The following is a 23,074-nucleotide window of genomic DNA, read 5'->3' as shown; positions in this document are numbered from 1 at the left end:
TGACCAGCAAAATATTTATCTGAATAAGCTTCCGAGAACACCCATTCCGATAAATATTAAATCCAGAATCAAGTGGGAACTCTTAGGGGTTTAGCTAAAGAAAAAAAAATCCTCTCTTTTTCGAGACTTCGCGAGCGAGAGAGAGCGGAAGGAGGAGAGAATGAGAAGAGCTCAGAGTTTCATCTCCCGCTCCCTCCTCCACCGAGCTCTCCTTACTTCTTCTCCCGTGGCGGCGGTGGACCGGAGGATCCTGCGGCCTGTCGCTTTGAGCGGCACCGCCGCCGCGACGTCCCCACGATGGCGTTGGTGGCCCCCAAACGCTCCGGCGGCGTCGGGAAGGTCGGGCGTCGTCGAGATCGCAGGAGCTATCTCCTTGTCGTTGACCCTGGTGACGGCGGCTGCGGTGGCGGAGGCGAAGGAGCCGCCTGCTTCGCCGGATCTCCTCCCTAAGGACGTTGTACTCTACCAGTACGAAGCCTGTCCTTTCTGTAACAAGGTCAGAGGTAATATTCTCTTCTTCGCTTCTTCGATCCTTGACCCGAGTGACGGGTTTGTTGACCAAGATTTGGAAGCTTCAGTTCTGATTCAACTTAGATGGATCACAACTAGATTCTTTTTCCCCAATATTTGGTGATTTCGAGACTCTTAGCTTGATTCTGGAATTTATTGTTTAGGCAATAATATGAAAAAAGGCAATTGGGAGTGTTCCAGATAGTTAGAGGAAACCACAGCATACAAGCTTACATTTTTGTCACTGTGGTGCTCAATAAGTATGATTTGTATCATATAACTGGTTTGTTTGGTGAAAGTCTTGTGCACAAAACTTTGATACAACTTGTGGAGGTTGATAATTGCGATCTTAATTTGTTTAATTATGTAAACTTATTTATTTCATATTTGTCTTGTTCCAGCATTTTTGGATTATCATGATATACCATACAAAGTTGTGGAGGTCAACCCCATAAGTAAAAAGGAGATCAAATGGTCTGATTACAAGAAGGTCCCTATATTGGTTGTGGATGGTGAACAGTTGGTCGATTCATCTGGTAATTGTTCATTGTTTTTACTATCGAGTTTTAATTTTCACAAACTTTTTGGTAAGAAGTGTTATATTTGTGTAAGTTATTGGATATATTAGTTTAGGTTTCTTTGACTATTCACAACTCATTGGTTTTCTTTGCAGAAATAATTAACAACTTAGAGCAAAGGATTAACCCTGATAATTCTGTTGATGAAGAAGAGGCAAAGTGGCGCAGGTACAATTATCATGTTAGACTTGTTTCCTAGTTATTTCTTTAGATAGATGAAGTAGCAATTGCCATGTTAATCTTTCATATTTTTGTCTTTTCAAATTTATCTATATGCCGATTGCAAGCAAGCCATATCTTTCCAGATTGGATACTAAGTAATGTTCTATTTGAAGCTTCAACACACTCAAAAGCTTGTAATTGGTAGTTCTAGGTTCATATTAATGGTCTCAGACCCTTCTGTACTCAAATGATTTGATAGGCAAAAGTTTTCTGTGTTCAGGTGGGTTGATGATCACCTTGTGCATATCTTATCACCGAACATATATCGAACAACTTCAGAGGCTCTGGAGTCTTTTGATTACATAGCTAAACATGGTAAGCTTCTTAACTATCAATGTTCTCATTTCCTATATGAATTTTCAAGTTGTTTACCTTTTTCTTCTTCATTTGTGAATGTACTCATTTGTATATGCTCACATACTATATAAATATAGCCCTTAAAACTGATTAAGGCTAACGCTAACACCATTTGAAATTGCAAGAATAATGTCAACTATGATATTTGCAATGATCTAGCTTGCATCATGGAAGGAATGAGGAATCTATTTGTCATGTGCTAGTAATAGATTTATATATGAAAAGCGATATCCTGCTATTCAGGTATAGGTTGGAGCTAGACAAATCTCACCAAGACTCGAGAATTCATTGAATTTTTGTGTTATTTGTTAGAGCTTCCAAAACAATTGCATACTGGATCTCTGACAATGGCTAATGTTCTGACAGGGAGCATAGAAAAAGAAACCTATATAAAAAATTTCACATTTTCTAGTCCTGCTTCATAACTCCTTCAAGTGGAAACCATTAGTTTAGTAATAACTTCTTCCTAGCAAACAAAAGTATAACTAGAACTTTTTATGTTATTTAAATAAACTTGCTACTCTTCGCTTAGCTTTTTTTATTTAAGTCCCCAGCAAGACAAATGCGTGCAAACTAAACTATGCTCAACATAGAAATACCCTTGAGATTATGAATAAGGAGAGAAGAATAGCTTGGCTAGAGGAAAAAGAAGCATTAAATCTGAACTTCTACGGGAGAGCTTGAAAAGTAATTTATATCCTGATTAATGCCCAGGGGAAGAATATAAACACACTCATAAAATTTATAGAGCATCCAATAGGTTGGATCTCTGCTAACAATCAGGCAACTGCATGGACACATGAAGATAGTTAATTATATGCATTTGACCTCATCTCTCATATTTATCTAGTACGTCACTAAGTCGCAGATATAAGAATTAAGAAAGGCCTTGAAATGATAATCTCAAAATCATGCTTATGTCTTCATCTGCAGGCAATTTTAGCACTACAGAGAGGTTTACAGTAAAATATGCTGGAGCAGCTGCAATGTACATGGTGTCCAAGAAACTAAAGAAGAAATACAATATAACTGATGAACGTTCCGCCTTATACGAAGCTGCGGAAACATGGACGAAAGCTCTTGACGGCAAAGATTTTCTTGGTACTCTATATTAGATCTTGAGCTTAGTATGTGACTACTGATGCTACGTTACCTGTGAATTCTGCGTACTAATTCCCATATTAAATCATTTACCCAGGTGGGTCTAAACCCAACTTGGCGGATCTCGCTGTCTTTGGAGTTCTAAGACCCATCCGTTACCTCAAATCTGGCAGAGATATGGTGGAGAATACTCAAATTGGTGAGTGGTATCAGAGAATGGAAGCTGCTGTTGGAGACTCACCAAGAATAATGAAGATTTAGAACGCAGATTGTTGCAAGAAAGTTGTTATTTACTATTTACTTCTCTTTCTTCTCCTTTTTGATTGATTGTTTTTTTTTAGAGTAAGTGAGAATTTAACAGGTCGAGTGGCAATTAAACTGATGTTGTTACTCATCCTACACGAATCCCTTCTACCATTTGAAGGCCATCCCATTGGCGATTGTTGTAATAAATTTCGAAACTCCATTTTCCTGATCTCATTGAGTAGAAACTTTTACACCATTCTTACACAGAGCAGAGCTCCATAAAATTCTCCATAAATACAAACAACTACAACAAAATTTACACACTATCATATATATCTATATACATATAGTTCTGGAGGGGAGTAGTATCACATGATGACACAGGCGTTGGGGTTCTCATCACTGAAGGCAGAGGAGTACTTCTCCTCCAGCGAGCTCGCACGCGCGAGCGGCGCGGCGGAGGGGTCGACGATGACGTTCCGCACGTACCCCGGCGGCGCCTTCTTGTCGTACGCCCCGGGGGCGTACGGGTGCGCCACGACGTCGTAAGGCACGTACGGCCACGGCTCCACCTTCTTCCCGGTCTTCCGCGCCACCCTCTTCATCACCCTCGACGCCTCCACGTATCCCGTCACCGCCACCTTGTGCTGCTTCGCCTCTATCTCCACTGTATTCACCCCTGTCGTCATCATCATCATCATCATTCTTATTACAAACTCTTATTACCATCATCATATACATAGATATATTAATCAATCAATGATTCGTTAAACCTTTCATGCCTTGGAGTGCTTTCTTGATCTTACGCTCGCAACCTTCGCAGTCTATTCTAACCTTCATCTCCACCGTCTAAATTAATCCATGCAATATTAATACTCACACATTAAGACCTCGATCAAAAGATATATATATATATATATATATATATATATATACGTACCTGCAACTGCTTGCGTTTCTCGAGATTCTTGTGACGTCCCGGAAGTGAACACAGCTCGGAGAAGAAGCCCATCACTCCCATCTCTACTAGATTGAGATCAAAGCTCTTATTCTGTGAGTATATCTTTCTTGCTTTAATGGCGAGCTATTGAGCAAAAAGGTTTGAAATCTGGACGCTTCTATACTACTCTGCTTACCAAGAAGACTTCCCTTGTCCACATCATAATGGACACGCGGCGAATCGCCTGTGGTAGAGGATTCCACGTGTCTTCTCGTGCAACGTGGCGAACAGTAGATGATTAAGGGCCAGAAACATAATCTCGAAAAAGTTTGGGTGTGAAATGAATATTTCGGTGACTCTTTTTTTTTTTAAATAAATAAATAGGAAATTTAATAATAGTTTTGGGAACAAATTGTAGATTTACCAACTAAAAATTGAGATCTTGGTCTAGTAGTTGACGTTGTTATACCTTTTATTAAATTAAGATCTCTTAGTACCATTATTTCATTAAAAATAAACTTCGGCCTTAACACCTATGTCTTAGACATCCGTCTTAGTATCTCGTATCATATTTTAATTATAAAATTTAAAATTATTGTACGTGTTGACGGATGAATTAGTAGATTCTAATAGGTGACTGTGATTCTTAATAAGAACACTTACAGGTATTTATTTGAACTTCTTCGCTAACTATTATTAGTGGTTAGTACTAAACATTCTAGGTTTGTTTACTAATTCAGAGGATTATTCATGTTAATCTTCATAATTCAAAGCTTAGTCTTGTTAGGTGGAGACTTGAACACCTAATTAAGGTGGGTGTGGCGTATTTGTGTCTCTATGTTACAACCTTAGAAGCAAGATATTCAATTTCTCATTAACCAAACACCTAACATGTTTATACTTGGCTTAAACTATGTAACCATTTCTAGTCTAGATTGCCCTACCAATGTTTACAATCAACAAACACCAGACATGCCTAGTCTTGCTTCTAGTACTCCCAAGTTTATATGAGAATCCAGTATCTATCTTTCAAGAAAAGTAAACAAAATCCACAAGTTTTTAACCATCCTTCAATCGTGATATATAAAAAGCACAGCAATTCATAGACAAGCAAGTAGCCACTGCCCAAATTCCATTTCAAGGAGACAAACAGGAAGTGCCAACATGGGTAGCAAATGCTTGGTTAGAGCTGCATTCACTGCACTCTCTCTGATGATATTTCTCCTAGAAATTCATCAGGTTCTATCCAAGTCCTCGAATAGAACAGTTCCTCCGGCAATCATCGTCTTCGGAGACTCCATTGTGGATCCAGGAAACAATAATGCAATCGACACAATGATCAAATGCAACTTTCCTCCCTATGGAAAGGACTTTGCAGGTCACAAAGCGACTGGAAGGTTCAGCAATGGGAAAGTACCAGGCGACATGATAGGTTAAGTGTTTCAGGACTCAGAATAAGAGTTTAGTAAAAGACTGTAGATTCATAACATTATGCAGTAGTACCTTGCATATGAAAACAACAATGAATATGATGCATGTTTTATTCTCCTTAACAAAGAAGAAAATTTTCTTCCAGCTTCTCAACTAGGAGTAAAGGAGTATGTGCCGGCTTACCTCGGGACGCAACTGGATGATAAGGATCTCCTGACTGGTGTAAGTTTTGCCTCTGGTGCCTGTGGATATGATCCTCTGACAGCTCAACTAATGGTAACCTGTAACAATTTTCAATTTTCCTCAAAAGTCCAAGTTCTTGTAAACTGGTGATTCTTACATGGAGTATTGTGATCTGTCTTCCAGTCAGTTCTTACTTTGGATGATCAACTAAATATGTTCGAAGAGTACAAGAAGAAGCTGAAGGCAATTGCAGGAGAGAAGACAGCAGATCATATCATCTCAAAAAGCATGTACATTGTAATGACAGGAACTGATGATTTAGCAAACACATACTTCACTACACCATTTCGAAGTGTAGAGTATGACCTCGCGTCGTACATCAAGTTTGTAGTGCAATCAGCTTCAAGTTTTTTCCAGGTAAAGTAAAAGGATAAAATCTCATGAACAGAATTTTAGACATCAACTTTCTACATTTGAATTGTTACTCACTTACTCTATCTGTTTAGGAGGTAAAGTCATAGGTTCATTTTCTAGCTATTCTTGCTCTGTGTGTCAAATACATGGATAGATTTCCTTCAGCACTATCACTGCACATCAGTGAAATAAGATATATCTGGCATGCGATCCACCTATATTCATAATTTTGATAATTTATTGGACTATTTAACTGTAAACGAAAGCAATAGTTTATTGAGCTGTGCAAAGAACTGATGCTAATGAATCAAGGGACCAAACAGAATTATGCACACTCTATTTCAGTATCAAACAGACAATCACTAAATATTCGCCTAAAAGGTTAGACAAAGAGTAAGTATGACTCAAGCAGAAGTTAGCCTCTTGTATGTAGTATGCTTGGCTAGTGAAACATAATTATTATCTGGTCATCCAGATCAAATATCATAAGGAGAATAGGCATGATACTGACTACTCTCTAAGTACAATCATAGTGCAGAAACTTCTCACTAGTTGCAATAAGTATGTCTTTGTTATAATAAAATTTGTATCTTTACATTACTGGGCACTTGTTATTCTTGTCCAATTGCACAGAAACTGTACAGATCAGGTGCACGAAAAATTGGTGTTGTAGGAGTACCACCTATAGGGTGTTTACCATCACAAAGAACCAATGCAGGAGGGCTTGAGAGAGAATGCGTAACTTCTTACAACCAAGCTGCCATCGTATTGAATTCTGAACTATCAAAGGAAATAGAAAGGCTTAATCACACACTATCTGGATCAAAGATCGTCTACATTGATATGTATACACCTTTTCTCGATCTGATACAACGCCCCTCTTCTTATGGTAATATGTTTGATTTGATCCCTGTCATCACATAGCCATGAATAAACCTCTAGCAAATTTTAACTTCCCAATTTCCCTTTCAGGATTTGAGGTAACCTCAAGAGGGTGTTGCGGCACAGGGATCTTTGAAGTCACACTAACTTGCAATAGCATCACGGCACCCCCATGCGAAGATGTTTCAAAGTATGTATTCTGGGACACATATCATCCTACAGAAAGAGCTTATGACATTTTGATAAGAAAACTTATGCAGCGATATGGGTCAACACTCAACTAAACGATAAACACTACCCACCAGTTTATTGGTGCTGCACAAGCTTCATATGTTCTACTTAACTATGATACAAGTACTCTCTGTCATCGTTTTTGGTACCGTCAATTTCAGCTTGTCTTAATATGTACCCAGTGAATGCATTGCAATTTTACCATCCTGTCATCCTCATATCAACATAATTGGGAGAATGATTTGCAGATGTCAAAACACTCATCAAGGAAAAGAGAGCCCTTATATGGCTCTGTCAGATCAATTATCCGATTTTATTATAAGATAAGATGGTTTCATAGTAGTACATTACAGGAACAAAAGGCTGTAGTAGATTTGATATTTCTTATTAAGCATGACATTCTTTTCTTACTACTATTTAGGGACTATATCCAGTAAATAAGTACCCTTCAATGACCATAACCCCAAGAATGCACTTCAATCCAACCATCTGCAGACCCTTGGTCAGCATATTAATTAATGCACCTTGTTTTAGCTGAGAAAGAATCCATAGTAAAGATGTGCCAAAATGGGATTATATGCTGCAAAACACAGAATAAAACTTGGCAGAGTGCAAGCCTCCAACCGACTATTGAAAAAATAACAGCATAGCCAATAACATGCAGTCTCTACAGACAGCAGAACTTTCCTCTAGTCAATATTTAGATTGCAAGGGCAAAACCCAATTAAAGAGCAAGCTGATACAATATGAAGAACCGATTTCTACCATAAATCTCTCTCAAACTTTTTATAAGAAAAACATTGGTTGAATATTCAAACTAAATTTTTTTTAAAAAGGAAAGAAAAACACATCTTGTATCAGTACAGGCTAAACCCAAGGAACTGGCTAACCAGAATTGCTATCCCCATGAAGATAGCTACTAGTGAAGCAGCCCAAGTCAATTTCTCTGTTATTCTAGGAACCCTTTCTTTTAGTGCCTGACTACAAGAACCTAAGAAAACTGTGTAACTTCCCATTGCAAACACAGTCCCAACAAGAAACATACCTAGAAAAGCAGCACCAGCTAAACGTGAAGGAAGAGCTAGGGCAGGCAAGACCATCACTAGTGCATCCGGCTGAAGCCCATGCACAATGCCTGTGGCAAATGTCGCAAATCCAATCTTTTTCTTTCCACTAGGTTCAGTCTGTAGAGATTCAACAATGCTCATATCATATTCCCCATTCCCCGTAGCTACACAAGGGGTGTGGACCTCAGAAGCTTCCTTGATGCCCATAGCACCAATGATAAGAAGAGTTAGACCAACAACTCTTGTACCCCATGTTCGGATGATCTCAATGTGTAAACGATCCTTGAGTAGCAAAAATAGTAATCCAAAAATAACTTGTCCTGCATCATGGCCACAGCCCCAGAGGGCCCCCACCAAAGCACTCTCTAATCTCGTCCTTCCAATTGATAAAGGAGCTAATGCAGCAAGATGGTCAGGGCCTGACAATGTGTGTAAACAGCCAGCGAAGAAACCAGCCCAAGCACTACTTATTAACTCTCCGCCGACGAGTCTTCCACCAGCCTTAGTTGCAGACTGCACTGCTGCATAAGCTGGTAGGGCAATGAGAGGCTGGACTGTGGTTGCAACAAGTATAATCATAAGGACAAAAAAAGCAGCTGAATTAACCTGAAACATGGATAGTGTAGCTTGTGTCAGAACTACCAAGAAAATGAGTGCCAAAACTTAAACTAACAATTGAAGAATAAGATGATCAATATGAGGCTAATTTTTAAATCCATGACCACGAAAAAGTACAATTAGCTCATGTATTAGATAATAGTGCAGGGTAAATAATTCAATTTTGGGGCAATTCTTTGGTTCAATATTTGTTATGCATCCCTAATGTCACTACATGCGCATAATTTAGAAATCATTCTTGTTGCTTTATAAGAGACATTTTAATGAAAAGAAACAACAAAAGATCAAACACACGATTTACATGTGTCATTGTTTGCTACTACTGTTTTATTCATGAGAATGCATTTCATACTGAGAAAAGGAACAGAAACTAATTGCTCACATAACAACATTTGGTCTTGTGACAGGGCAAGAACGCCATAGTGATAATTAAATAGGAAGTCAATTTCCTTAAAAACCTCAATTACTACAACTTTTCCAGAGAAAGTTGCAAGCCATCATTTAGATCAAGCCAGAAGGACTCACCCATCTCATTATAAGAAATTGAAAGGAACCAAGAGAGAACACAAGAAAGAGAAAAAAAAAAATCACCTTTCGGAGGACTAAGCAAGCCAAATCTCTCCCGGAACCCAATTGGGCACCTGGAACTCCCTCCCCTGCCTTCTTCACCGGCCATACGAGCGGTGAACCTTGGGTACGCGACGAAGAGGCCGCGATAAGAGGTGGTGAGCCTTCTTCTTTGGATAACTGAGCTCCCAATGGCCTAAGGCTGGATCTTTGGAGCCGCAAAAGACTAGATCTTTCAACAACGGCGAGACGAGGAAGAAGGATCACGGGCGATTTGGGAAGGTGGGTTTTAGAGGAGAAGGAAGAGATAAGCCTCTCCATTAGAGATCTTTCCAGGGATTTCAAGCTCAGAGAGAGAAGTCGATGCGTTAAACGAGTCAAAAAAAAGAGAACGGGAGGAAGAAGAAGAACGAAGAGGGTAGTTGAGTGGGGGCTGCGTTGACACTTTCGGATACGGATCCGATCCATGACATTAGTAGCACTAGATCCGATAACTATTACATATTTGTAAAGCCTTTCAATTGACCCTTTTTTTGCACATCACTACCACCTAAATCTTAATATTATTTTGAGCCCTTTGAACTGATTCTTTCTTTCTTTCTTTCTTTCTTTTATAAGTATTTTAGTGAACTTAGTTTAAAAGAAAATTATCAAATAACAGCCTATATTTCTATTATTTTCTAATTAAATGTCTTTAAGGATATTGTAGATATTATCTATTTACTATTCTAACAGAATATTTCTTAATTGAAAAGAACTATATAAAATAAAATTGAAAGCTTGGTTACAAAATCCTCAAATATAGTGTTAATTAGAAAACAAAAATATATAGGGTGTTATTTTAAAATTTCCCTAGTTTATTTGACCAAAAAAAACCTCATTTGGACCACTAACGTGTAAGTTTAGGATCCATGAACGATGGCATGAAGCAGATACCTCCACCTATTTGTCGTTATAACTTCACTAATCTTCAAAAGAAATCGTGGGCCCGAAGTTAGTGGAACCCCACTTTGCCTACCCACGTTTTCAGCATCAACTTGTTGGCTTTTTATATAAGTCCACTACATAACAACAAGAGCAATGGTCCAAACTCATAGCATAAGATGAAGAGATAGCTAACATACTATTCTTAATTATGTATGCAAACAAAGCTATATATATATATATATATATATATATCTATATATTACATATTGGAAGGACAAAATTTGATGAGAGTAAATATATAGAGAGTACTTACTATACACACAACCAGCTGAGCAAAACTTTATACCTTTAACCAAACTTGTTATAAGCTGACAATTCCATGTCTAAATGCCATCTAGGATGGATCTTTTACTAACACCTAAAGTAGCAGTTGCAGATTGCAAAACCTGCAGTCCTATACTAGACACTGAGCAAGAGATAGAAGGCATATACATATAGGGGAGCATGAACAAAAGAGTCTGATGCTAAGATCTTCAGAGAAGCTTATTTTGTGCCACTGCTTGGCAAAGCTCATCTTCATAGAATAAAGCTCTAGTGGAAGCCACAGCTTTAAAAACGGGTCTTGGCAATCCTGGCGGCTTCATACGCCTTGAAGGCAATGAGGATTCCTGGAAAAGAACAGCTGCAATTTGTTTCATATCCATCAAGTGAAGACGAGAAGGGCGAGGAGCGTGTCTTGGAGCTTTCGGGGTGTGAGGGCTTGATCCCCAGATACCTTTCCCTTCTCCCTTTCTGGGATTATTAAGAGTATTAAAAAAATTGAGAGAAGTAACTGCTGTACTAAAATTCTCATGAGCGAAATGTTCATTTGCCATACATTACAAAAGGCCAATGCTCTGTTGGAAGAGGTGTCTTTGTTCTAAGCATCTCCTGTCTGGATCGATCTGGGGTCGTGTAGTTGAAATGGAGTTGCCTGGCCAGAATGACCTGGTATGAATTTTATCAACTAAGTTTAATCCAAAAGACACAGAAAACCAGTTATACTAGTTAACTAATAAGAAACTACTCAAATATTCACTTATGCTAGCCCTAGTTTGTACTAGTCTGCCACTAACACCTAATAACCCAGAATCAAAAGTTAACCCGCTACAAAACTGCACCTTAACTACTTTGAAGATTGCATAGTTGTAAACTAGAAAGAAGAATACAAGGTAGCAAATTCACAAGACAAAGGAAAAGCAGAAGTCAAATATGATGACCAGGCCAAGAGGTTTTCGATATAATCATATCAGAAATTTTAGAGAACAAGAAAAGGTATTACTTACAGCACTTCGGATGCGTTGAGAAACATGAAAAACAGCCCTTAGCTGGTCATGGTGCAAGTGGCACAGGATTTTAACCTTGGAAAAGATATCATGGAACAGTCAGTATAACATTTATGCAATAAGCACTAAACAGTCAAAAGTGAGAACTAGGAAGCTTCATCTATATATTCAGTTTAGCGCTTCTTAGGACTAATTATGCATACCAGAACATCCATAGGAAGAGATTCAAGCCTTGATTGACTATCAAATTCAAGCGCTTCAGGTGTTTTCGGTGTTTTGGGTAATTTCTGCTGCTTAATCTCATCAATCATTGGCTGGAAAGTGGTTCTGATGGGAGACACAACAGGTGTACTGCTATGAACGACGGCCTCATCCTGAGGCTGGATATCAACTTTTGGCTCTTCTGAATCCAACAAAATCCTTTTCTTGCCTATATCAGTGCAAGCTCTGCTTGTGCTCCTGCTATACCGTAGCTGCGCAAGTTGACCAGGCTTCAAGTACTTGTTCTTTGTATTTTTCACTCGTTTCTTTTGTTTGAAAGCCATGGGTCTGGAAATCATAGAAATGTAATAGCCTTCCCAATAAAATCAGATGTTGTTGAAGTCGCTAAAATTCGACTCTTCCATATAACCTATGAACTTTAAGTCAAGAACCACCACAAACAAAAAGACTACATTAGTCCAGATCTGAGAACATATCATGAAGAATCTGATGATCTATACATTCTATACAGATAGTGCTGAAGATGCTAATGATATGCAATTAGGCTAATGGTAATCCATAAATATCTGTAAATTAAAGGCTGGACCGCATTTAAATATTAAAAACATAAGGGGATAAGATAATTGACTATTTAATCAATTTTAATCAGAACATTCATCTGATGCGGCCATCTAGAGGTACATTAATATCTATCGAAGGAGTACATTCGGATAACAAAATGCTCTGATGATCAAATGAGGGACAATACATCAGCTATTACTGTGAATGACCAAACTAACCAATGAGCTTCCTCTTTGTTAAAGATCAGAGAATGACATTGGGTCATGAAAAACGTTACGAGGCAAAACAAGGAAGATTAAAATCACTTAAAGTTGTTCTAACTAACTACCAATTGAATCTACTTATTTCCACAAAGTAGAATAACAAGTCATGAATCAAGACCCCAAGACCCCATGATGCAAATGAAGCAATAGCAATAAATACATCCCTAATCAGAGAACAGAACATATCTGAATGAGAAATCTAGGGAAAAGAAAATAACAGAGCAAAGATTTGTAGAAAAACTTATAAAAAGTATCTAACAAGTATCAGAACAAAGTTTTCAACTTAATCATTACGCCCAAATAGTTCCTAATATTAGCATGAAATACTGTACACCATTGACAGTATTATCTCCTCTAAACAAAAATTGGAAAAGGGCGAAAAAGAAATCCATTAAACCCCTACCAATTTTTCAAGGAAACCGACAAATTTGATAAATAAAGCAAATATTCTGCTCCTAAACCTATTAAGCACTTACCAAAGATCTAGCTCCATCACCAGCTCCACTTCTTCCCCCCTCCCCTGCAGACATGAACACAAATAAGTACCAAATCAGAAAAAATTAAAAATAAAACTAAAACAGCGACAAAGCAAGGTAACACAACCGCCGACCACAACTACCAACCTCATCGACCTTATTTCCAGCACAAATAGGAAAACAAACACAAATCTTTAAAACTCGAAAAACTAAAAACGAGAGAGAGAGAGAGAGAGAGAGAGAGAAGAGGAGGGGAAGAGAGAGAGGGAGAGAGGGGGGAAGCGAGAGAAGCGAGAGAAATGGGGAGAATGCGGCGGGTTTTCCTTTTGAATTTCTCACAACTGCGCGCCAAATTTTTCAGCCATAGCTTTTGCAATAGGAAAGTACCCCTCGAGGGGTACGACTCTTTATCTTTTCTTCGTATCGTCTACAGATGACGGTTGTAGAAAATTCCTACATATCGGTATTTGGCGACCTTTATTGGCTTCAAAGCTAAGCTCCTGCATCGCATTCTGTAGCCAATCAGCTAGCTTAACCTCGGGTTCCTCCCAGCTAATATCAATTGCGGTTAATAGAACCCCAAGGGACGAGAAGCCCACGTGGCGATACCCCATTGGGCTCCCGCGACTGGATATAGGTGCAGTCCCACGGGGCCTAATCGGACGGCGGAGAGAGCGGGGCCGAGCCCCGGGGATTGCGGGATTGGGTGTTTCGAATTATTTTAAGAGGGAAAAGGGCTTTAAAATTCGTGCTTATCGGGGGCGTCGTATTAACCGGATAATTCGAATTTTAAATTTACCGGATTGGCCTTCGGGCTTCCGTGGGGCACGTGGGCGTGGTGTGCTGTGATTGGGCGGCAGGAAGGGTGGGCACGTGCGGGCGGGGGTGGAGAGGAATCAGGAAGCCTTGGATACTCCTCCCGCGAGAACAGGGGCGACGAACCCGGATAATAGAGGATTTATTGGCTTTATCTGGGGATGTGGGGATTTATTCGCGGGGGAATCCAAAGGGTACGGATGGTATCTCCCTCTCGGATTAGATATCCGTCATCCGTGTCCGAGTTAAATTACTAGATTACTGACGCTAATACAATAGTAATTAATACCTTACAGTAAAATAGTACTAACTCGATATACTAAATCATGAATGGACCTTGTTTGCAAATAGTATGAATTATTTATTTATTTTTTAACAAAGTGGAGGTTTAATTTGCAAATAATAAAAGAGAGGACCAGTATTCTTAATGGCGTCAGGGTAAAGAAAAGAGAAGAAGAAAAGCAAAGCAAAGAATAAAGAGAAGGAATAAAAAGAAAAGAGCAAAAAGAGAAGAGGGGTAGGCAGGTACCCCAGTGGTGGCAAAGCGATTTAGTCGGGGAAGCCGAGACTCTGGGAGTGGTAGGCCTACATCTCTCTCTGGAGCTTCACGGGTGCTCCGAAGATGGAGGACAAACCCTCTGTTTTGGATAACATCAAGGGCTTCTTCAAATCGAGCGAGGGTTTCGCTTGCGGCGCCTTCCAAAGGAGCTCCGGCTCTTCCAACCAGAATAACCCAGTAATTATTTCTAGCAATGAGAAACTAATGGTTGTTTTTTTACGTATTTGGTTTTTTTAACTGCTAACTTTGCAATAGGTCGTCTCCTTGCACTTTGAGATTTGCTTTAATGGCGTAATTGTTAGGTTTAACCACATTTATTACGATTTGGGCGTTGCGTATGTGCTGTCTTTTAAATTATTTGTAGATAGTTGGGGGTAATTGGCATCGGTATAGAATTTTCTGTGTGGTAGAGCCCTGAGGATTACCAATACAAGTCAAATGGACAAGATATTTAGTGAGCTTGGTTGCAAAAATCTTGGAAGATAGGTTTAGGGTGTAATGGAATTCTGTCATTTTCTTTAAAAGATTGGATTTTGATCGGCAGCATGATTAATTATTAGAAGATTCAACTCCGCAGTAATTGGTATTGTCACAAGGGATCATATAATATGAATATGCACATCTGATCATTATGTTAGTAAATTTTTTTTTTTCACAATTTAAACGTACATGTCTCATTATCACTGCCCATAAAATCTTTATCCAAGCTCTTCTCTTTGCAGTCGACTGATTGAAGTGGGGAAGTCATTCCCACAAACAGAGATTCTACTTCATAAGCCTTCTCAATTAAGGGTCCTGTTTGATCTAACTATGAATTTCTCATCTTATCAACTGTACTTTTCTGCTTAATTGTAGATTGAGATATTGAAGCGTTTGCAGCAAGAAATCTTTACTGATTTGATGAAGATTAGAGTCACGCAGGAAAAAATAGAGAGTCTTCTTTCCTTCAAATCTGGCAAAGGATTTCCATCCCAGGAAACCACTGCCCAACTGAAAGTGGCAATCAATGTGGTCGGAGCATTGCTCTTTGTTGAGGATGATGTTGTGCAGGCTGTCGGTAGCCTAGATAGATCTGGGACTAGAACGGGTGTAAATTCTAGGTTTATTTTTGAGACTCTGGTCAGAGATAAAGATACTCTAGTGGCAGAGTTCACTACTGGCCAGAAAAGCTCGACCCATCTCAGTGGGGTGCTTGGGAATTCTCTAGCATTGACTACATTGATGTACTCTGCAAATGTGAATGACTGGTTATCTGTGGTTTCAAGTCCTTTAGGTGCTCGTTGCACCGATTTCATAATCGCTTCAAACCTTTCGCAGGTAAAGGCTTTACATACGATCTTCTTCTTTTTTCTTGGTTTTGAGTAAAGCAATTGCTATCCCCATCAAAATGATATATCTTCTAACATCTCCATTATAGCTTTTGGCAGGGCCATAATTCTGATGGGCTTTCTTTAAGTGGACCGCCTTTATTTAGCCAGCATCACGATTGTGCTGCTGGTTTTGCTTTCAGAGGGTCTAATATAGCAGCTTGTCTAGCTGAGTTGATTTCTGGGCCTGGGATGCAACAAGCTGCTGCTGGTATTAACAGTTCCTTGACCACATTTGGCCAAGTTATGTATCAGCCAGTTGAAGAAGTGAAATTCACTTTATCTGGTCTTTGGAAAGCCTCTCGATCATCATCCTGGCTGCTCAAACACGGAACACTTGCTATACCACTGGGAAGCCTTAGACAACTGATGAGCTCCGAGGTAAGGCAAGTTTCTCCTTCTGCCATGACAAGGAGGGCACCAGAAAGTAGTTCAGTGGGAACTATTGCTCTGATGTTGGGTTCTGAATTTGATCAAAGTACGAAACTTGAAGGTTGGCTCCAAGCAGACAGGTCTGTTTTCGGTTCATGGCAGTGGGGCATTTCTTTATCTGATATTCCAGAAAATGAGCTTGGATGGGGTTTGAGAACTGGTGGAATAACAAACGGGAATTTAAATCAGTTTAACTTTGAAGGCTTTCTCGATTTTAATCTGGGAAATGGTGCTAAGTTGCAGCCAGCTTTTGTTTGTGTGATGGAGGGAGGTAGAAGAATTCCAGCATTAATTTTGAGATCTAGTTGGTTTATGTGATCTTGGAAGAACATACTTATAATTGCATACTGACGAAATATTTCTCTATGGATTTTATACACGACAGGGGAAACAGAAGGAAAAGGAAAGAGGAGAAAATGGGTTTTAGTCTTGAAATGTTCATCATTCTTATGAGTGTTACATTCCTTTACAAATGTTATATGCCATCAAATAGCTTGAAGTATAAAAATAAAAATAAAAAGATCATTATAACCATAGATGAATTCTTTTGACTGTAATGTTATGATGTTGCTGGTCCCATGCGCCAGTTGCCACATTTGGATGTGTGCAATCTCTACCTTTCAGGAAGTGCAGCAACTTTTTAACATATCTACTGTAATGCCATCCAATGTTAATCGGTGAGATTTTATCTAATGATTTCAATTACATTCATTTAAATCTTATCATCTCTGTATATATTTTAAATCTGATCGGTGGGATATTTCGGTTGAACGGAGTCTAGAAAGCAGTGTATGTCTGAATCTCCGTATTGGTTTTTTTTTTCTCGGATCCCACGTATATCCAACCCGAACCATTGAAACCAAGTTGGTTGAATATGTTTTATTTCTAGTATTTATGAGTCCGAAAATTAGATATAAGTTGGATAAAGAACCGATTCTTTTTAGATACAGAGATATTTAGGTTTCATCGAATTTTTAACTATTTAATTTAAGTTAAATTATATGTATTATTAAATAATTATTTTGAATTAAATATTGTTAAGATCTATTCTAAATTATTATATAATTAAATTGTTTCTCTAAATTGATTGCACCGTCGAATCATTAATAGAATTAAACTAAATTATTCAACTATTAAATAATTTTTTATAATATTATTTAAAATTAAAGTAAACCCATGACCAAGTTGATCGCATAAACGCCACTGAGGTTACCATCGTAAATACTTCACCATATAAAGGTCTATTCATAACTCTCCCTCTTTAATTATTCCTTCGTCGTTACTCGTTACTCACTCACTCCAACTACCTGTTAACTCTGAAACGAGGAGAGAGAGAGAGAGAGAGAGAGGGAGGGAGAGGGAGAGGGAGAGAGATTGGAGGGGGGGGTCCAAAATAGCCTCCCACGGGTGCTTCTTCTCTTTACGCAAAGCAATGACTGCGAAAACTCCAGTTTAAGAGGGAGATTAGAAATGCCGCGGGGAAATTAGCCATTAAAGTGAGATTTCTGAACGTTTTTCTTGGCTAAACGAGGGGAAAAGTCGAGTTCTTGGAGGTGGAGGAGGAGCGGAGGATGGCTGCGGATTCTCTCTTGCCGGTTTAATCTCGTCGCAGTAGCATTTCTCATTTCCAGAAGCGTTTCGATTTGTAGATCCGTTCTTTTATTGAACCATTCCGCTGGAAATGCAGTAGAATTTCCGTTATTTAGAAGTTTTCTTTGGGGGGCACTCGATTCTGAATAGGAGAAAGGACTTGATGGGTTTGACTCCTTTTTCTAAAGCTTGCTTTGAGGTACCCGTATTGGTGTAATACCATGAGGAGGAGCATAATTTGGAGACAAAGTTAGAGTGCATTCCTTTTCTTTTGTCCATTTTAGAGAAAAAGAGCGCAAATCCGACAACTTTCAGGTCGGAATCTGGTGGTTTTCGGAAAAGGACGGTCAGGTGAATTTGAGAGCAAGCAAAATTTGTTGGGTTTCGTCAGAATTTCGCTTAGATACTGCGTGAGATGGAGAATTAGGTGTTATTTGCTGAGACCAGTTCCCAAAAATGGCTTCTTGGGACCAACTGGGGGAGCTCTCAAATGTCGCCCAGCTCACGGGACTCGACGCCGTCCGCCTGATTGGGATGATCGCGAGGGCGGCGACGACGGCGCGGATGCACAAGAGGAACTGCCGGCAGTTTGCTCAGCACTTAAAGCTGATCGGGAACCTTCTCGAGCAGCTCAAGATCTCGGAGCTCAAGAAGTATCCCGAAACCCGCGAGCCACTGGAGCAGCTCGAGGACGCGCTCCGGCGGTCCTACATTCTAGTCAACAGTTGCCAGGACCGCAGCTACCTGTATCTCCTGGCCATGGGGTGGAACATTGTGTACCAATTCAGGAAAGCTCAGAATGAGATCGATCGATATCTAAGGATTGTTCCTCTCATCACCCTTGTGGATAATGCTCGAGTCCGGGTATGAATTTGCTTCCTTTCTTTATTGGCAGATAGTTTTGTCAGAATCGGTGCTCTTTGGAGTGAGATGTTGTTGGATAACTGTTTGTTATGATATATTCTTTCTGCTGAGATAAGTGAATGCTTCTGCTGATTGCGTAGCCTGCAAATTGACCTGGTTTATTAACTGCTGCTTTGATGATTTTAGAATATATGCCGTACGTACCTAGCATAATCAGATGGCAATAGCTTTTCTGTTTGCTAATAGGCAGGTTGGTGTGATGTAGACACACAAACTTTCTGATTAGAGGTCATCTTAATGGGATACCTTTTGTGGACATCATAACCTAGAAAACACTAATTATACCCGCCTTTTCTTCATGTGCTGGTAGGTGAGCTTGTCTAGTTCTGAATTAAGAACTATACTGATGTGTGAACAGAATTAGCTCGACTATTTTCTAGCAGTTTGTTCCTAGATTGTGATTCACATGAAAATATAATTCTGAGAAAGGAAATATTTTACAGGAATTATGTCAAGTAATAGTTAAATTAATGAAGAATCTACTGTTGATATTGGAAGGAAACAATTCATTCTGTAGCTTCAACTTTTTTTTGCGCATATACTCCAATATATTTATGGGTTAATATGACTATATTTGGCTCAATTTTAGCTTATATTTCATTTCTAATATTCTGCCACCTTTCTGGAAACCTTCTATTTTCTCTCTTGGTGAAGAGTTCCTCACTGACCAGCTGAGAGTCAGTTTGGTAGATTAACTTTTCTGTTGCTTCCTGTTACTTCCTTTTGTCTTATTTAGTTTCCTAACAATTTCTCAGGAACGACTGGAATACATCGAAAAGGATCAATGTGAATATACATTTGATGAGGAAGATAAAAACGTGCAAGATGCTTTATTAAATCCATATCCTTGTAAAAATCACACAACAGTGCTAAAAAAGACTCTTTCTTGTTCCTATCCAAATTTACCCTTTGATGAAGCCCTTCAGAAAGAAAATGAGAAGCTCCAGGTGGAGCTTCAGAGATCACAATCAAACATGGATCTTGGCCAGTGTGAAGTTATTGAACGCTTGCTCGGAGTAACTGAAACTGTTGCAAGTTCTCTGCCAGAGAAGGATACAGACATTAAGAAGTCCAAAAATGTGGAGGCATATGCTTTTGATGAAGACTACTCTAGCAAACAGAACAATACTCATGTGGCATCAAGGTTTGTTTGTTTGTTTTCTTGTTTGATCTATGCTTTCCCTTGGGTGTTTTTGTATTTTCCTTACTAACCATCTCTTCCCATCATTCAAGATGAGATCTGACCAGTTATTAAGATAACTTTTGGTGCATGTCCATTTACTCGACCAACATTTGATTTAATTCTTTACTTAAAAAATACTTTGCAGCTTTTCACTTAGCCTGAAATCTAGCCATTAGTGCTTGTAAACTTTCTTCTATGGTGCCTTTAAGTACTTCCTTTGGACTTAGGCCAAAAGTTACTGTTATGTAAGCTTCAGGATTCATATTACATATAAGTATATAACTAAAGCATCTCAAAGGACTTGAATGTTTAGTATGTATAGAGAACTTGTACGCAAATCATCAAGCATTCAATTTCACTTCTTGTTCTGTATCATCCTTATAGAGAACTTGGATTACACAAACACTGTCTCCATTGGATTTTGTAATTTCTATATGAAGAGAAGATCCAAGAAAGCGAGTTTAATTGCCGATCGAGCAGAGTTAATATATACGTGATATGTTATATTTATACTTGAATCCTAGGATACACCTGAAATTCTAAATGTTTTATGCATGGAGCATGTGTGCTGCTTTTCATATGCTGCTTCTAAACTGCCTTATGATTGACATGTAAATTAATGAACCAATTCTTTCTGTGTTATCTGCTTGTACATTTTTGACATCAGATAAGTAAGTCTTGCTTTGTATAATAATTTGATCTAGGTTGAAAACCTTAAGGAGTTCTTATGTAATTTTGGATTTCCATGCAGAAGTGCTTCTCCAGTTTCATCTGGTCATGATTTGATCTCCAGTAGAGGGTCACAACGACTTGAAGAATGGAATGCAGATTTACTTGGCTGCTGTTCAGAACCTTCTTTATGTATGTCATCTTTTGTTTTGTTAGCTTCTGCTTTATACCTATCAAAGGCTCAAAGCTTGAACTTTAATACTGTGGACTTCTCCTTAATTCCGGTATTTCACTAGTGTTAATTTTTTATTAAGCCACGTTCTTCCTCGTGATCGAGTCTGGATGAGGAAACCTTGATTGTTTGTTACAGTTTGTATGTGCTTTCTAGATCTTGATATTCCCCATCAGTGATTCATTAATCTTGGATGTTATCTCTGTAAGATAATACCATGCAATAGTTGCTCGACGGTGCAATATCTGCAAAAGCTTAATCTGTCAATTTTTCTCCAATAGTTGATGTTAAAAACCAATGAGAGGCACAAAGTTTACTTCCTTGTTATCTTCTTTGCTGATAATTTTTTCAACAGTTGGACACTTTCTTCTGTGTTGCTAGGTATTTTAACATTGCGATGTATCTGCTAAAAACCCTATCATTGTTATAAACTTTATTTATGATGGGCATTGTTTACTTATGTTCACTTTGCTTTTATATCTTGCAGGCTTGAAGACATTCTTTTTCCCTTGTGGAACGTTCTCGAGGATAGCTACAGTTGCCAGAAAAAGACCTGTTTGTATGTTAATATTAGAAGAAAAAAAGAGGCACATCATCATTGTTATTTTGCTTTTAGAAGCATCATTTTGGTATCAATACTGACTTTTAGCTAGATAATCGGCATTCAGAATTGACCAAACCATAGGAAGTTACACTTTGACTTTCTACTAATGTCTTGATTAAAGAAATTGGTTTATTATTCAAAGGTTTGATGCAATGTATGTTAAGAACTTTTATAATCCAAGTGGAATCCATCTAGAAGTGCACAAAACAATTGTACGATGCACTATTGCCCAAAAAATTATTTTAAGTAATCAACTTGTGTTTTTGAAAGTAAACAAATCCTATGCACCTGAAATCCATTTGTATATCAGAATGTAGCCAATGGCAGGCAGTAGGCTATGTATTTACATTGAAATGCAGGTTGATCCTGCAGCATTCGCGGTGTTTATTGTCCTTGTAAAGCTTAAACAATGGCTTGTAGTAAAATACTAACAACTTGTTTCTCAACAGCTTCTGCAGAAGCCTGCAATGACCTAATGGCATACTCACTAATATTATCATGCTGTTGTTACACCTGCTGTGTAAGGAGAAAGCTCCGGAAGACGCTGAACATTACGGTAAATTGAAAAATTTCCTATTTTTGTGCAGACACTTATTAATTGTCTTATTTGGCTAAGAATTAAGTTTCTAGAACTTGAATTTACAGCTCTTAATATTTGCTCAATCTCTTCTTTTCCACATCACCAACTCATATTTAAAGCTCCTTACCAAAACAACCTTTGTTCTACCAAGGTTTCTCACGTATGTCTATGTTTCCACCAGGGAGGTTTATGTGACGATTTCCTCTCGCATCTGATGTGTTGCTGCTGTGCCCTTGTTCAAGAATGGCGTGAAGTGGAGATTCGTGGCGCCTATAGTACTTCACTCTTACCTATAACAACTCCTTAGTCATTCAAAATGCTAATTCTGTTAACCCTGTAGATGTTTTAGGGATTCAGTTTACAAACATTGAAGTTTAATATTTAATGTCCTATTGCGATATTTCTGCAGGCACGAACAAGACAAAAATAAGCCCCCCAACGTCTCAATACATGGAATCTTGAATGCCAAAGGGAGCTATTTAAATTAAATGAGATGCCAAAGTAACAGCAAGAGCTGAACCAGTTGTACAAAGTTCTATATAGTATTCTTCTACTTCCATTGTATAATTAATATGCTGCATCCATGCTTTGGATGGTAGAAATAGTGTTGTCTTTGTATTGAACTCTGTTGTGATGTTATAGAAGTGATTTCATTGCTCATTTTTATAGTGTTTGCTTTAGTTTTCTACTGGTTTCATTGGTTGCAAACTAGGAATAATAACATCAAATTTGTGAGGATATATTGTTTGCAGGTTTCTTCCATGGGAGATTGCCAAGGTGGATAATAATGAATAAAATAGCATGAGGAAGATTACAGGTCTAATCTGAATAATTAGCAGCCAATTGAGGAATAGTAAATTAACACAGACTCAACTTGAAGAATGTTGATGTTATCCTCAAGGAATAGGGTATGGAAGGAGAAAAGGATATATATATATATATATATATATATATATATATATACATATATATATCGCAAATTATGAGAAGAGATGAT

At 38.5% G+C, this 23,074-nt stretch overlaps 7 protein-coding genes across 9 annotated transcripts; 4 read left to right on the top strand and 3 right to left on the bottom strand.

The window, feature by feature from the left end:
- Nucleotides 1-93: 93 nt before the first annotated feature.
- Nucleotides 94-3,243, top strand: LOC140760901 (uncharacterized). Its single transcript, XM_073097979.1, has 6 exons — nucleotides 94-503; nucleotides 912-1,046; nucleotides 1,184-1,256; nucleotides 1,531-1,625; nucleotides 2,601-2,768; nucleotides 2,866-3,243. The coding sequence occupies exons 1-6, from the start codon at nucleotides 161-163 to the stop codon at nucleotides 3,027-3,029; spliced, it is 978 nt and encodes a 325-aa protein (XP_072954080.1). The 5' UTR covers nucleotides 94-160; the 3' UTR covers nucleotides 3,030-3,243.
- Nucleotides 3,244-3,325: 82 nt separating this feature from the next.
- On the bottom strand, nucleotides 3,326-5,627 carry LOC140760903 (heavy metal-associated isoprenylated plant protein 27-like). Its single transcript, XM_073097982.1, has 5 exons — nucleotides 5,569-5,627; nucleotides 4,151-4,221; nucleotides 3,955-4,065; nucleotides 3,788-3,863; nucleotides 3,326-3,693 (listed from the first exon to the last, which is right to left on the bottom strand). Exons 2-5 carry the CDS (start codon nucleotides 4,175-4,177, stop codon nucleotides 3,383-3,385), a joined length of 525 nt encoding a protein of 174 aa, XP_072954083.1. The 5' UTR covers nucleotides 4,178-4,221; nucleotides 5,569-5,627; the 3' UTR covers nucleotides 3,326-3,382.
- On the top strand, nucleotides 4,949-7,250 carry LOC140760900 (GDSL esterase/lipase EXL3-like). Its single transcript, XM_073097978.1, has 5 exons — nucleotides 4,949-5,386; nucleotides 5,531-5,661; nucleotides 5,752-5,985; nucleotides 6,616-6,871; nucleotides 6,955-7,250. Exons 1-5 carry the CDS (start codon nucleotides 5,119-5,121, stop codon nucleotides 7,146-7,148), a joined length of 1,083 nt encoding a protein of 360 aa, XP_072954079.1. The 5' UTR covers nucleotides 4,949-5,118; the 3' UTR covers nucleotides 7,149-7,250.
- LOC140760899 (chloroplast protein FOR GROWTH AND FERTILITY 2-like) lies at nucleotides 5,540-9,747 on the bottom strand. Of its 2 annotated transcripts, XM_073097977.1 has the most exons (3): nucleotides 9,372-9,747; nucleotides 8,141-8,768; nucleotides 5,540-5,666 (listed from the first exon to the last, which is right to left on the bottom strand). In XM_073097977.1, exons 1-3 carry the CDS (start codon nucleotides 9,666-9,668, stop codon nucleotides 5,656-5,658), a joined length of 936 nt encoding a protein of 311 aa, XP_072954078.1. In that variant the 5' UTR covers nucleotides 9,669-9,747; the 3' UTR covers nucleotides 5,540-5,655. The 2 variants fall into 2 exon arrangements, with proteins under 2 accessions (XP_072954078.1, XP_072954077.1); XM_073097976.1 differs by lacking the exon at nucleotides 5,540-5,666 and having other exon boundaries at nucleotides 7,545-8,768; nucleotides 9,372-9,746.
- An 801-nt stretch (nucleotides 9,748-10,548) lies between these two features.
- On the bottom strand, nucleotides 10,549-13,476 carry LOC140760902 (F-box protein At4g35930). Its single transcript, XM_073097980.1, has 6 exons — nucleotides 13,269-13,476; nucleotides 13,122-13,165; nucleotides 11,803-12,237; nucleotides 11,600-11,674; nucleotides 11,152-11,261; nucleotides 10,549-11,066 (listed from the first exon to the last, which is right to left on the bottom strand). Exons 3-6 carry the CDS (start codon nucleotides 12,157-12,159, stop codon nucleotides 10,808-10,810), a joined length of 801 nt encoding a protein of 266 aa, XP_072954081.1. The 5' UTR covers nucleotides 12,160-12,237; nucleotides 13,122-13,165; nucleotides 13,269-13,476; the 3' UTR covers nucleotides 10,549-10,807.
- Nucleotides 13,477-14,370: 894 nt separating this feature from the next.
- On the top strand, nucleotides 14,371-17,017 carry LOC140760859 (uncharacterized). 2 transcript variants are annotated; one of them, XM_073097906.1, is made up of 3 exons: nucleotides 14,371-14,673; nucleotides 15,418-15,813; nucleotides 15,924-17,017. In XM_073097906.1, exons 1-3 carry the CDS (start codon nucleotides 14,560-14,562, stop codon nucleotides 16,611-16,613), a joined length of 1,200 nt encoding a protein of 399 aa, XP_072954007.1. In that variant the 5' UTR covers nucleotides 14,371-14,559; the 3' UTR covers nucleotides 16,614-17,017. The 2 variants fall into 2 exon arrangements, with proteins under 2 accessions (XP_072954007.1, XP_072954006.1); XM_073097905.1 differs by having other exon boundaries at nucleotides 14,372-14,673; nucleotides 15,352-15,813; nucleotides 15,924-17,014.
- Nucleotides 17,018-17,643: 626 nt separating this feature from the next.
- LOC140761161 (cell number regulator 13) lies at nucleotides 17,644-22,751 on the top strand. The gene is made up of 7 exons (XM_073098371.1): nucleotides 17,644-18,749; nucleotides 19,565-19,953; nucleotides 20,744-20,853; nucleotides 21,381-21,452; nucleotides 21,947-22,053; nucleotides 22,259-22,352; nucleotides 22,487-22,751. The coding sequence occupies exons 1-7, from the start codon at nucleotides 18,342-18,344 to the stop codon at nucleotides 22,537-22,539; spliced, it is 1,233 nt and encodes a 410-aa protein (XP_072954472.1). The 5' UTR covers nucleotides 17,644-18,341; the 3' UTR covers nucleotides 22,540-22,751.
- Nucleotides 22,752-23,074: the final 323 nt, after the last annotated feature.

This window comes from Typha angustifolia, chromosome 6 (assembly GCF_048772165.1).
Source record: "Typha angustifolia cultivar Huaian chromosome 6, ASM4877216v1, whole genome shotgun sequence".
In the NCBI taxonomy this organism is placed as follows: Eukaryota; Viridiplantae; Streptophyta; class Magnoliopsida; order Poales; family Typhaceae; genus Typha; species Typha angustifolia.
The sequence above is the reverse complement of the archived record's forward strand: the minus strand, read 5'-3'. Positions and strand labels throughout refer to the sequence as shown.